General features: G+C 37.6%; 1 protein-coding gene across 2 annotated transcripts; it reads left to right on the top strand.

The window, feature by feature from the left end:
* Positions 1-419: 419 nt before the first annotated feature.
* On the top strand, positions 420-13,848 carry LOC125858461 (protein MICRORCHIDIA 7-like). Of its 2 annotated transcripts, XM_049538247.1 has the most exons (21): positions 420-922; positions 1,613-1,687; positions 1,797-1,831; positions 1,909-1,987; positions 2,560-2,652; positions 2,775-2,859; positions 6,287-6,362; positions 6,981-7,106; positions 7,736-7,834; positions 7,949-8,050; positions 10,153-10,314; positions 10,402-10,497; positions 11,014-11,065; positions 11,147-11,258; positions 11,335-11,396; positions 11,683-11,898; positions 11,944-12,083; positions 12,505-12,596; positions 12,688-12,775; positions 13,049-13,171; positions 13,250-13,848. In XM_049538247.1, exons 1-21 carry the CDS (start codon positions 508-510, stop codon positions 13,325-13,327), a joined length of 2,406 nt encoding a protein of 801 aa, XP_049394204.1. In that variant the 5' UTR covers positions 420-507; the 3' UTR covers positions 13,328-13,848. The 2 variants fall into 2 exon arrangements, with proteins under 2 accessions (XP_049394204.1, XP_049394203.1); XM_049538246.1 differs by having other exon boundaries at positions 11,683-12,083.
* The last annotated feature ends 288 nt before the right edge of the window (positions 13,849-14,136 follow it).

The raw sequence follows: 14,136 nt of genomic DNA, 5'->3' as shown, positions 1-14,136 counted from the left end.
AGATAAATAGATAAGGGAGAAAATTATTTTATTATTTCAATGTATCTTATAATGGTGAATGATATTTATAGGTTGAAAAATTACTCCAAAAATCACCATAATAAATGTTAAATTAGTAGATTGTTATCTCAAAAAAATTCATATCACCTAAAAAATATATATACATGAATGTATAATTATTAGTTCATGGAAAAACTAAATAGACAATCCACTAAATTCGATGAATCAAAATTAAAATTGGGCGAATCAAAATTCTTGCTCACAAGAGCAAGTGAAGGGTCGGTGTTGAACCCAGCCAAAAATCTATAAAGGGTCGGTCTTGAAACCGAGCCAAAATGCTAAACAAAACATCATTAACGCTAATTAAAGAGGGGGACCCACAGCCAAAAAACCGGCAACAGATCTCCAGAAAATCAGACGGTTTATATAGTATCATCGTGTACGTGAAAACCCTTTTCATCAAAATTCTTTGAATCTTGCTTTGTCCTCTCTAATTTTCCTTTTTGCATGGCGAATTCCAATATTGTAATTAAGCAAGAAATTTTGGATGATAATAGTGGGTTTACGAAGAAGCCGCCGGAGAAATCTTCACCGGCGCCTCAATCGGTGTTTATTGATCTAAGTAGTAGTGATGATTCCGACTCCGATTCCGACTCCGATTCCGGTTCCGATTCCGGTAGTTTTTCCGGTAATGGTAGTAATAGGCCGAAGAAGAAGAGGAAGAGTGTACAGGATGTGAACTTCGCATTGCCTTTGGGATTTTTGGATCCTTTGCCACCGCCTAAGGAACCTCCATTGCAGTTACCGGCTCCGCCTAATGGAAGTAATAGGGATTTAAGCGTTTCGGGGAGTAATTGCAAGCAGTTTTGGAAGGCTGGAGATTATGAAGGGTCTCCTTCTGCTAGTTCAGGACTAAAATCAGGTTTGTATTATTTTTCTCCAGCAACTTGAACTAAGAAAATTAGCTGAATTTGTTGGTTTTGATTCGTGCATGCCAGCAATTATGTTCCCTTTCCGTTTAATTTTTCTATGAATTGTTTTTTTTTTGTACATATTGGTGGATTACTCTAAGCTTAAAAAGGGTGGGTTAATTGGATTGTCTAAATCTTGTTGAACATGGGGAAACTCTGAGTTAGTTCAGAGCGTTAATGATGGTTAGTTTGTAATTTTTTCTTTGGTGGATTATTGTGCCTTAAATTTGGTGGGTGAATTGGATTGTCTAAATCTTGTGGAATATGGTGTAAGCTAGGAGTAGTAGTTCGGAACCTTAATGACTGTAATTTTTGGTGGATTATTATGTAAGCTTAATTGGGTGGGTGAATTAGATTTTCTCAATTTTTTTGGATATGGGGAAACTATGGTTATTTATTTATTTTTGGTTAATTAGGTAAGTTATTAAGTTTAAGTGGAAAATCTCTCTCCTTTATTCGGTCAATAGAATGTTTCAAAGTTGTATACTAGTAAGACCATTTATTAACTAACCTTATTGGAAGTATTAATATCTCTGGTTATATATACTAATGAAAGGATATTATATATATTCCTTTTTGGATTCTTGTAGTAAAGAGGATTATTTTAGCTGTGAGAGTAACATACTTTCTTAATCTTGTAGGTGGTATAGATCATGTCCGAGTTCATCCCAAATTCCTACACTCCAATGCCACAAGTCACAAGTGGGTACTTGGAGGTAAATTATCTCATTTGATCTTAACCATGGTTTTTGTAGGGTTTATTACATACCCTTACAGTTTTTGCCCTCTTGATTTCATCTTTTCTGATCGTATCCAATCCTGCAGCTCTTGCTGAGCTTTTGGACAATTCATTGGATGAGGTATACTTTTTGGCTTACTACTCTCATTTATTTCTTGTCACTTAACATACTGTTTTAAGTTCACTCTCTTTGATAAGGTGTCCAATGGAGCAACATATGTGAACATTGATATGGTCAAAAACAAAAAGGATGGGAGCAGAATGCTTCTGATTGAAGGTATTTCTTTTGCTTTTTATATGGTTGCTAGAACTATGCGTTCTCTACAAATGAGAGTGCCAGTCTTTTTTATGTCAGATAAGCTGTCTTCAGGAAAACCTTCTATACTATCCCAACCAATCAACTTCTATACCCTTTCCTTCCTTTTATTTTTCTTCCCTCCATTTTCCTTTTTAACTTTTATTGGGATTGGTGAAGTGGAGAATGGTTATGTACTTCCACTTCTCTTTAATTCTTGTGAATCAGACAACCAGTAAAGAGGACATCAATTTGTGTTCTGTGTATTTTGAGGAGAAGCAATCACAATGTTAGTTCTCAGGAGAACACGATGCCCCACCATGGAGTTCCCTATTAGATGGTATAAAACTGTGGATAGGCTATGCTTCATTAGTAGGAGCAATAAGCTGGCTAAATCTTTTCCTAACCACCCTAAAAATGTTATTGTTTGAAATATTTATTTCTTATATGCACTAACCTCTCTCTCTCTCTCTTTGATCAAGACACTAAACTTCCCTCTTCATTGTATCATATGCTTCTTAAAACTGTCATTTATCTTGCTCATTCTTCTACAGATAATGGTGGTGGGATGGATCCTGAGCGAATGAGGCATTGCATGTCTCTGGGATATTCTGTGAAAAGCAAAATGGCTGATACTATTGGGCAGTGTGAGTTTTAACTGAGATGCTTTTGATATGAAATGCTTTTGATATTGTTAGTTTCTGTTCAGTTGTTCTGATTATCAATAATGTCTACTTCAGCGTATAAGTTATTTTTGTGCTTTGTATAGATGGAAATGGATTCAAGACAAGTACCATGAGACTTGGAGCTGATGTGATTGTTTTCTCTCGTTCTGGTGGGAAGCCAGGGAAAAGGTTCTTACTTCTGCCTCCTTTTAATGGTCTCTTACTCTGTTCTTCCATTTCTCAGTTCAGCTGGTACAAGTTTGGAAATTGGCCTAGGCCTTACAGGTTACTGGAGTTTCATTCATGGACTTGTCATAACTCGTGTATTTGTTCCCTCTCTGCTCATCAGCATTTTATGTTCTTGGTTTCATATGTGCAGCTTTTCTTCTAATATTATGTGTAGCTTCATACATCCCTTGGATGATCACCATTCTATGATTTTCTTAGTAACTTGTAGAACAGAATATTATGATTCTCACACAGTCCTAATGGTATTCCTAATTGGCAAAGAGTAGGACGCCAGAGTTCATGACATGCTTCCCGTTATCAGTTAATAAGTGATTGTATGGGAACAATGAGATGATATTTTTGAAATTGTTGCCTTGGTTAAAAACTATGTATGGTAACGGAGCGGGAAAAGTAAAATCTCTTTTTACCCTGCCTTCTGCAGGGAAGGTATAAAGTGTGATTGGGGATGGTCGGGGCCAAAACACGAGAAGTAAATTTGTGAGGTTATGCTGGTAGTTTCGACCCATCAACGCAGCTTTAATTCCACTGCACAATGTTGATTTCCATCCACTCCCCTATCTGACACCCCCACCAATAATAAACAAATAAAATAAAATATAAAACAAGAATCTTATACAAATTGAGATAATAAGCAGAGGGTTATGTTGGGAAAAAATGACCTACAAAAACAATATTCACCGTTTATAACTGCAATAGACACGTTGCACCATAATAAAATGCGAAACAAGGACATCGAGAATTTTACGCGGAAGCCCCCTTAAATTAAGGGAAAAACCACCTCTCTAGAGGACCAATTGATTTCAATATAACAAAGATTGTTACACTTTGCAGTCTTGGGTAAAATGCTTGAAGACTACTATACATTCAAAAGAAAGAAACCTATTGACTTTTCCACCTTACTATAATATCAATCACAATTTTTTTTCTCCTACTATTAGTGACTTTCACTCTACAAGTTATGTATTGCTTCTCTTTCTTTGTATATCTTTGATGACCAAATGAGGGAAGAATGCCCTCTATTTATAGGGTTAGTATAGCCCTTTCTTGCATAATCAATGCCATTAGCAAGTTCATTTTTTTTTCTTCCATGTATTTATATATCAGTTTGATAATGTGGGAGGAGTTGGTTGAGGTGGTGAGAGGCCATAGTACGGTGCCTAGGACCTTTATGGATTACCTACTCCTTAGTGGGAGGTAGAGGTCCTTGTAAGACTCCAAGGTTATCTGGAGCGAGGATCTTACAACCCAACATAAGCTCACAGTTGTAGATTTGGATATCAAGAGGACGAAGAGAACCTTATATGACCAACCTAAGATTAAATGGGGGACGCTTGACAAAGGCCAAAGCTCAGGAGTTGTGGGAGAGGTGGCTATTGGGGTGGGGGTGAGGAAGCAGCGGGTATACTGTAAGTAAGTGGATGCATCAGGGAAGCAACTTGAGGGAGGGGGTTGAGGTTTACGGTGGTGGAATGGGAAGGTTCAAGGAGATGTGGAAGCCACAAAGGCTGCTTATGCAACATTAGTGGAAAGCACAGATCAAGAGGACAAACGGAAGAATAGGGAGAAGTATAAGGCGAAGAAGAAGGAAACTTAGCTCACGGTTATGACGGCTAAAACGATAGGATTGGAGCACTTGTATGAAGAGTTTGAGGGCAAAAGGCGGGGATAAAAAGTTGTATGGGCTCGATATGGTAATCAACGATAATACACTGAGTAACAAGGACATGAGAATTTGTGCATGGATACCCTTTTAAACTAAAGGGAAAACCACGACTAGAGAGGAGAGATTGATTTCACTATAGCAAGGATTTTTACCTTTGTAGTCTCGAGTAAAATACTCAAAACACTATACACTCTTAAGGACATAATCCTCTTTTGATTTTCTTACCTTATTACAGTCTCGCTCACACTCTATGTTTTCCTCCTAGACTATTTCCTTGTACTGTCAGTGATTTTCTCTATGCAACTGATGTATTGTGTCTTTCCTTGTGTTGCTTGGATGGATAAATGAGGGGAAACTGGCATCTATTTATAGGGCTGGTGTACCCTTTGCTTGCATCATCAATGACATGCAAGTTCATTTTTTGTTCCCTGTATTAGTTAGCTGGTTGCCAATTCCAAAAGGTGGTTGCTCAAAATATTTGTTGCAGATCACTTTCACAGTTCTTGTCAAAGGAAAAGGAAAAAAAAACATGGGACTGGATCCCGAAGGTTATGCATGTGCTCATTGCAAACTTGGGTCTGATCTGTTTGATTTCTAGTTTCATGTCATTGAGAGAGTGATTTTTCTTTGGTCTGCTTAAGTATATTTTGTCAACTGGGGAAACGCTTGGGTTTATTGGGGAAGTAGTTTGTGGCTGGAGTTGTATGATATGGGACATTTGCCTAGCGCTAGCATAGCACTTCCATATGCTTAAAGCTAGCTCTTATGTTAAGACCAATGATACCTGGGAATCCAGGTGTCTAAACTGGTAGCCCAATGTCTGGTGTTTCCAATCAAGTCACATGAAACCTATGTTGCACAAACTCTTCAAAAATGTCTTAAGGGGTGCGTGTCGGATTTGCCATGCCAAAAGTAGTGTGTTTTTGGAGAATCCAACACGTGTGCGGCATCGAAAGTGAAGAGTCCGCAACTTAGCATGAAACTTTGTGCAATCAAATATCCTGTGTGGGTACATTCAATTTTTAGCAACTTAGGAGTGTGTTGAAAGCTTATGCATGAAGTAGCCATCCCTTGTCGTGGGGTACATTTGAGGAAAATGGAGACCGTGTAACACACGTTTGTTGTATCCATGAGAATGGCATGTGAGTTGCGAGTGCAAGGCGTTACGGTTGGTTCCTTGCACCGTAGATTCCTTCCTACGTTTCCCTTTTATTTCTGGAAGTTAGTGACGTCTGATCTCAACTTCCTCAGGCTCTTGTGCAGTCTTCCACTCTTGTATTTGTGATTATTTGATTGTTGGATATTTTGAAATATATAGAGGTCTTAAATTGAACACACATATGTTCATGAAAGAACATGATTGTTATGAAAAGTTATTTGTTCATGAAAGAACATGAATCTTATGAAAAGTTCATGAAAGAACATGACTCTTATGAAGAGTCATCCCTTAAGTTCTATAATATATAGACTCTCTAGACTAGAAGTAGCCTAAGAAAAATCTGCATGTATAAACAAAGGGCTTTGTTGTATCCTGAACGGATTTGCTTGTATTTTCCCCAATATGTATGCGGGCAATATCTCTTTAAAGAAAGTGATTACACACCTCAAAGCCATCTTCTTTCGATCCTCGTTTCTCTCTCTTTATTCTTGTGGTGGTTGGATACTGCTACTTATGATTTACCCTGTATTTTCTTTTGATTTCAGCCCCACACAGAGCATTGGATTGCTGTCCTACACATTCTTGCGAAACAAAGGAATGGAAGACATCATTGTTCCCATGGTAGGCATGCTGAATTATTTCAAATTTCCATAGTTTTTAATCCATAGTTGTTGTGATCTAATGGTGAAAATGAGGCTCCAGTGTCCCTATCTGAGGTAAAGTGCATCTTGAAATGCTTCTATTACGATTCACTAATTAGAAACCCAATTAATCAACTCTTTGCCCCTATTCTTGTGTTAGATATCTAAACGAAGTAAACAAACTCTGTGCTTTGTATGGAGTTCAGTTGGTGTAAACTTTGTACAAATGTGCATTCTACCTTCCATTTTGTTCAAGCTGTGTGCTGTATCAGGACTTAATGTTACTTGTGGAGATTTTGTACTAGTGTTTGCGCTCTTCCTCCCATCTTTGCCTGTGTTATCTTATCTCTAAGCTACAGCTTTTTAAGAAAACCTGATAAACATGTTTCTGGCCTTGCTAATGGTGTCCTGATTTTACTTTTTCCCTTGATAGTGGTTCTTGCATTTCATCTCTAGACTTATATTGACAAGTCCTAGGAAAGAGGGATCACTTATTACCTTCATGAGAATGATATTTTAGAACTTTCTTGGATATTAGTGACTTTAGATGTGTTCACAAGCTCTTATATTGATGTTTGTTTTCTTGCTATTGTGACAGCTTGACTACGAAAAAAGAGAAGGGTGGGACAAGATAATACGATCATCTCCTGGTGACTGGGATAAAAATCTTGAGACCATAGTTGAGTGGTCCCCTTTTTCAAGTGAAGTTGATCTTCTTAGACAGGTAAATTTTCAAAATCATTCCCCCTCCTACGACCCCCCAAAAATGGAGTAGTATTTTAATTCCTTCCAGGATTTTTAAACTATCATGAAAGATCTTGTACAGGAGCAATGAGAAGATATAAGCTGTCATATGAGTAATTTAAATTACTAAGTGCACAGTTGGAAAGATTTGCTAAAGGGTGTGTAACCCTGAATCCTGATTGCAGTATTAAATAGAACATATACTCACCCCCAAGTTTAATTCAGCTCTCATAACTTCAAATTTAGCTTAAAAAACCTAGCTCTCCATTGTTAACCTTGGCCCAGCCAGTGTGCAACCCTATTGTGAAGCTTTTCTGTGTATTCCTCTCCTGTCATATATGGTATATGCTTCCAGCCAGCACTATTCAGTATTCAATGAACTTTAGCAATCGTATTCTTACCTTGAGCATGTGCCCATTGTAGCTCCTGTTTCCAGTCCATGGCCTGTCGAGGTTGAAATTAATGAACCCTTTTGGCACACACTTATAAAGTTCAATACTTGGGTTGACATGAGATTGCCTTGTCAATTTTGTTTCTATGTTACTCCGTCGTTCAGTTTTGGATGTGGTGTATCTGCTAATCATTCTATTTTTTCTATACATGCTGCAGTTTAATCCGATGAAAGGTCAAGGCACTCGGATTATAGTGTACAATTTGTGGGAGGATGACCAAGGACTACTCGAGCTAGATTTTGATGCTGATCCACATGTAACCAAACCCTTTAATATTCTTTACTTGTTACTTGTTTTTCTACTTTACTTAACGTGCTATTACATGATTCGTGGTTTTCGAGTGACATGCTTCTTTCATTCTCTCCTTCAGGATATTCAAATAAGAGGAGTCAACCGTGATGAGAGGAGCATACAGATGGCCAAACAGTATCCGAACTCCCGGCATTTCTTGACATATAGACATTCACTAAGGGTAAGTAATAATTGTTCTGCCATGTTTAGTGGGAGCATTTTTGTTACACGTCACCAGGTTATTTGGATTTCATGTTACTGTGGAGGTTCTGTGATGAAATTGATTAGTTCCTCGACTCTTAAATCCAAATGAAGGGCACTTAAATTTATCTTTAACTAAAAAATGTCGCAGGCTAGTTGGATAAGTATTTTCCCAAAAAAAAATATAGGTTTTATTTGCAGCAGTTCTAAGTACCTGCTTGGATTGTGGAAGTTTATATGCTTCTGGAACCAAGGAGTAGTTGTAGTTATCAAGTGGGTATTTGCCTTTGCCCATATTGATCTACATCAAGAGCGGCTAGCGACTATCGTCAATCCTAAGCATTCCAAGTGCTTCTTGGTTGCAAGTTCATCATCCTAACATTTGATCATAAGTAGTTGTAGACCAATTTTTTCCTTGTATATTCCTTGGTAGAGCTCTGCTTGTTGCTGCTGCCTCCTTTTTATCATTCATACAACCAGAAACAGCCTCCTTTTCAATGTAAGGGTAAGGTCTACGTACACTCTACCCTCCTCCAGACTCATCTGTGGGATTACACTGGGTTTGTTTGTTGTATACTCTTAGTAGAACGTTGACCAATTATTTTCATGTTTTCAGAGTAAGTGCAAGTACTTATTTTATTTGCCCATCAGAATAAGAGAAATGCAATTCTTAACCAGCAAAATATGCTCTAGTTACACTTGTAGAATTTTCAGATTATCTGAATAGTGTTTTAGCCAAGAGATACGAGTTGCTTGATGAATTGATTTATTGGAATTATGTGATGAAATTGGAGTGAAATGAATCAGTTTCTCTTAATTTATGTAATGCATAGTTTAAATGAATTTGGTCTATTTCCTAATTGGGCCTTTTCCTATGAAGATCAGTTGCAAAATGTACATAGAGGTCTTTGTCAACAACTTTCCCGTATGTTGTGAAAGGGAAGACAAGTTTTGGAGCTGACTTGGTTATTAAATGCTTGATTCAGAGAATTCTGAGACAACCTGGTCATAAATGTATATTGTTTTTTTTTTTTTTTTTATTGCCCCCAAGGCCTAGCTCAAGTGGCAAAAGGTGGAGGATTTGTGGCTTAGGTCGCAGGTTCAAGCCCCACACCATGCAAAGCGAAGCCCGGTATTTAAGTGGAGAAGGGTAGAGGGGCGGGCCCATTATCCACCGAGTTTAGAATGCTGTGATTGGTCCAAAGGGCGGGTCACAGATGGATTTCTCAGTTATCAAAAAAAAAAAATGTATATTGTTTTTACTCTCTTCTTCCATCTTTTCTCCACTGTAATGGTGTTGGCAAAGTGTGAGAACATGATACAATCCACTTAAGAGGTGTGAATGTCTGAATATTTTTTTTCTTTGTTTGATATTTTGCTTCTAAAGCTCAACAGGAATGTTACCATCTTTACAATTATGAAGATGTTGAAACAATAGAGATAATATTAAAATAAGGGTGTATTTTTGTGTTAATATTACTGTGTTCAAATTAGTTAACTAGCCTATTTGATTTTTAATAGCTGATTTGTTTCCTCTTCTATTCTTCGCCTATGTGAGCTGAGGGTCTATTGGAAACAACAGCCTCCCTACCTCTGAGGTAGAGTTAAGGTCTGCTTACACTCTACGCCAGTGGCGGAACAACATACACTTGAGGGGTGTCAACCGACACCCCTTTGTTAGAAAATTATACTGTGTAGCTTGGTAAAAATATTTTTGTATGTACATAAATCACATATTGACACTCCTTGGCTTCTACATGATTTTACTTCCTTCTATGTTGACACCCCTTAGTCGAAATTCTGGCTACGCCACTGCTCTACGCTCCCCATACCCCACATTGTGGGACTACCCTGGGTATGTTGTTGTACTATTCTTTGCTTAGTTACCTACTCTTTCTTTAGCCCTTGCTTGGTTTCAGTTCAATACATGGTTTTGCATAGACTTTGATTGGAATTCCTGTAGCTCTGTCTTTTCTCTAGTGCTACGTGCGTTTGATGTTTGTTATATTCACAAAATACGTATATGATTCTTCTTCTTAGAAAGTAATTTTGTTTTTATCACGTGTATTCTTGGATTTTCAGAGCTATACATCAATTCTATACCTAAGAGTTGCTCCTGGCTTTCGGATTATTCTGCGGGGTAAAGATGTTGAGCACCATAACATAGTAAATGATATGATGATGACCCAAGAGGTCACGTATCGCCCTATGCCTGGCGCGGATGGAGTACCCAAAGATTCCAATGTAATATGTCTTTGAAGGCAAACTTGATTTGGATTTTCTTTCAGTGATCAACCTTTTTCTCATTCATTTTCATTTTGATGCTTGTAGATGGTGGCTACTGTGAAAATTGGGTTTGTAAAGGATGCTAAATCCCATATTGATGTTCAAGGGTTTAATGTCTATCACAAAAATAGACTTATTAAGGTTTGTCTTTTTTCTGAAGTGCAATTGTTTTAGTAAACAGTGATGATCGCTGTAGGTTGCTGATATCTTCTTGAGTATGTGGTGGAATGCTTTCCCCAGTACCTTTGTGTACTAGGGGATTTGTATATCAGATCTATTTTTATGAGACATGCACCTTTCTTTTTTCTTTTGTTTGAGAAGGCAACATTTTGTATCTGTATTATAAAGATTACCCTGAAAACTAGAGTAATGAACCATATTAGTGAAAAAACATGGTAATGAGACATGCGCTAGATGTTTTACCTTATCCTGCAGTGAAATAATTTCGTTGTTCTCCCCAATCTGCCATCTGCTAATCCGAAAAAGAACAATTTTCTCATCCTTATACTCCCAACTTCGTTAACATATGGTGTATGTGAGTTTATGTAGACTTTCCCTATTGACAGTAAGAGATGCATAGTTTGGAGCCTTTGCATGGCAGAACATTCTCCATTTTGTGATCTAGTGATCTGTACTAAAGTTTCCTTCTGTTGTCAGCCATTTTGGAGGCTTTGGCATGCTCCTGGAAGTGACGGGCGTGGAGTTATAGGTCTGCTCTTTTATCTTAAAAGTCATTCTTTTATAGCTTGCCTGTTTAAAGTGCTTATTGTTTTGCATTATTTGATGCCAGGTGTATTGGAAGCCAATTTTGTTGAACCAGCACATGACAAGCAAGGGTTTGAGCGTACGACAGTTCTTTCAAGACTTGAAGCACGATTAGTGCAGATGCAGAAAACTTACTGGTGTGTTCTGTTTCATCTCCGTGTTGTGCTTTTCCAGAGTTACATGTACTTAGTGTACTCCTAATTTCTTTTCCAGGTCAACTCTTTGTCACAAAATTGGGTATGCTCCTAGGCGGAATAGGAAAGCTATTGCACGAGGTATCCTAGGTTTTCTTTTTTATCTTATTTTTTTATCCTTCATCAATGCTTTACACAACCTTTAGTAAGGTTTAACTCTTTGTCTGGGGACTTGTGTTCACAACTTCATATATTTCACATTAATCTCTATTTTCAAAGAAGATATTACGTTTGTTATTAAGGTTTTTTGTTTTTTTCTTGATTTGTTTATTTTTTTAATAAATGAGCTCAAGAAGGTGATCTTGCCTTCTGATTATATCTTGTTTCTTATTATAATTGATAAGTATATAATTATGTTTTTCAACAGAGAATTCTCCTGATTATCTTCCTTCAGCATCTCAATCGAAACATAATAGTTCCGGAAAGTCATCTGAGAAGAGCAATGGTGTTGGGCATCTTAATGGCAAGCATGATGGCAAAACCAAAAGATCTAGAAACATACCAAGTTCTTTGGAGCCATCAACTTCTGCCGAAGATGACAGCGATGATAGTGTCCAAGTTGTCCTTCCAAAGAATCAACCAGGTGGACATCAGAAGCATACTAATGGAAAAGATGGCTATCAACCAGGTGGACATCAGAAGCATACTAATGGAAAAGATGGCTCTCGGGTTATGCATTCACCGCCAGGCTTTGGACAAAGAGTTGCTGAGCAAGTATGTTCTCCTGGTGGAAGCCTCAAGCGAGTTACTAGAAGTTCAAGATCAAAGGTTATTTCAGATCTATGTGCCCTTTAACCTCCAAATCTTCTTCTGGATGTCTTATTTTTAGGAACGGGTTAGGATCCTTAATAATAGAATATCTCCAATTAGCGATATATGCCAGAGTATCATGTTAAATTGCTGCACTTGTAGCCAGTGTGCTCTTTTTGAAGGTATATTCATATATGTCTTGATGAAAATTTTGAAGCTACAGGAGATTCTAACATACATTACCATGGACTCTCACTGAACACAGTCAGTGCTTTTTTGGGTAGGGAGGGGGGTTGGTATGGCCCAAAATTTTGCACACCTAATTGCACTCATCAACTTTTGAAGGTTCTCATTGGGGAAATTGCTCTTCAATAGAATTTATTTCATGGAGAGTTGGAGCAGATAGTGGAATTGATAAATTTGTTGTTTGGCCCAATAGGTAGATGCTGATGAGAATGAGGGCATGCTGCCAGATAACCTCACGGAGTCTCTAGAGCAGTTAAAAGCAGAGAATCGTGAGCTTAAAGAAAGGTGCTTGCTCTGCAACCTTTGCATTATTGTTAAGCTATTTTGTACCATTTTAGGTTCATATGAGCTATCAAAATGTTTATTTATTCAACAGGTTGCGGAGGAAAGAGGAAGAGATTTTAGGTGATCTGCTACGTGATTTACAACTTGAAAGAGAGAGATCCAAATCACTTGAAGCTCAGGTTAGATGAGATTTTGATGTTTACTGTTCCCCATTCTAGCCGCATTTCTGTGCATGAAAGCTTTATAGGTGGATATGAAGTACTACTTGTTCATGTTCCTTTTTCTTCATTCTGGTAACTGAAAACATGACCTCAAGGTCCTTGGACCTTTCTGCGGTTCCTGCTATTGAATCTATCTACAGTTTATTTTTGTAATAGTAATGGTGAAACTCTGTTAGACTAGATTTTGATGGGTTCTTTAAAGAAACTGAAATACCTCTGCTCCATGTTCAGCTGCAGGAGTCGACTAGAAAAATAGAGGAACTTAACAAGGAGCAAGAAAGTTTAATAGACATATTCACGGAGGAGAGACAACGCCGTGATATGGAGGAGGAGAACTTGAGAAAGAAGTTGAAGGTGAACTTCTTTACTCAATTTTTTGCAACTTCCCTTTAGGAAGTGAATAGTCAATTGATTTTCTTGACTCGATTTCAGGATGCATCAAATACTATACAAGAGCTTCTTGACAAGGTGCAGGTTCTGGAGAAGACAAGGTCTGTCAATCATAGGTAGTTTAAATCATCTAGGGAACTCACAGTCTCTCTTGGTTGTCCATGCTGTATATATTATGAGTGAGCCATAGCACCAAAATTCGTAGGAACGTTATTTTGGTGCAGTGGTTTTAACCTAATTGTGTTTCCACTGCTCTTGAGCTCCGGGCACACAGGCATTGCTCATTTCTTCTCCAAGTTTCGGTTGTCTTGCCTAGTAGGGTGGTTTAGAGTGAACCTTGATTTCCTATTATCTTTAGATCCTGAAGCCTCTCATCTTCTTAGCTTTGAGGTGTGCTAGAATTGACATTTTCTGTTGCCTTGCAAGGTTAGGAGAAATATCAATGCCAAATTTTTTCTCAGGATGATGTGCCACTGTTTTGTAAATATTCTAGAAAATGGCAAGACTTATTGCCCTCTAATTTCTAATTTGATGGAGATGCTGGTGGCATTCTTTATTTTTATCCAACAACTTTGCAGTGATAATTTCAATATCTTTGCTGTGATATTTTACTAGTAATTGCTGCACAAGTCCCTGACCTATCCTGCCCATCGCTGTCGTTTCTTCTTTGATGCATTTTAGGATGAAATAATGCTCTTGTATCGGATAAAGATCTATATTCTTCGATCTTTTACTTGAACTGTCACTTTTGCTTTTTTCGAGAATTAAATAAGTGTACTTCAATCCTAGTTTTAAAGTAATTTGTGTTATTTTAGGAGGAAGAAATTCATGTTGTAGGGTTACCCATTTGTTTGTCCTGTTTAAAAGATTGCAATTGTTTCTTTGTGATGTAAATTTACTGTCTTTTTGGAGTTATATTGTTCTATTAT

The sequence above is a fragment of the Solanum stenotomum genome, chromosome 3 (genome assembly GCF_019186545.1).
Source record: "Solanum stenotomum isolate F172 chromosome 3, ASM1918654v1, whole genome shotgun sequence".
Lineage (NCBI taxonomy): Eukaryota > Viridiplantae > Streptophyta > Magnoliopsida > Solanales > Solanaceae > Solanum > Solanum stenotomum.
This window is presented reverse-complemented; position numbering and strand designations above follow the sequence as displayed.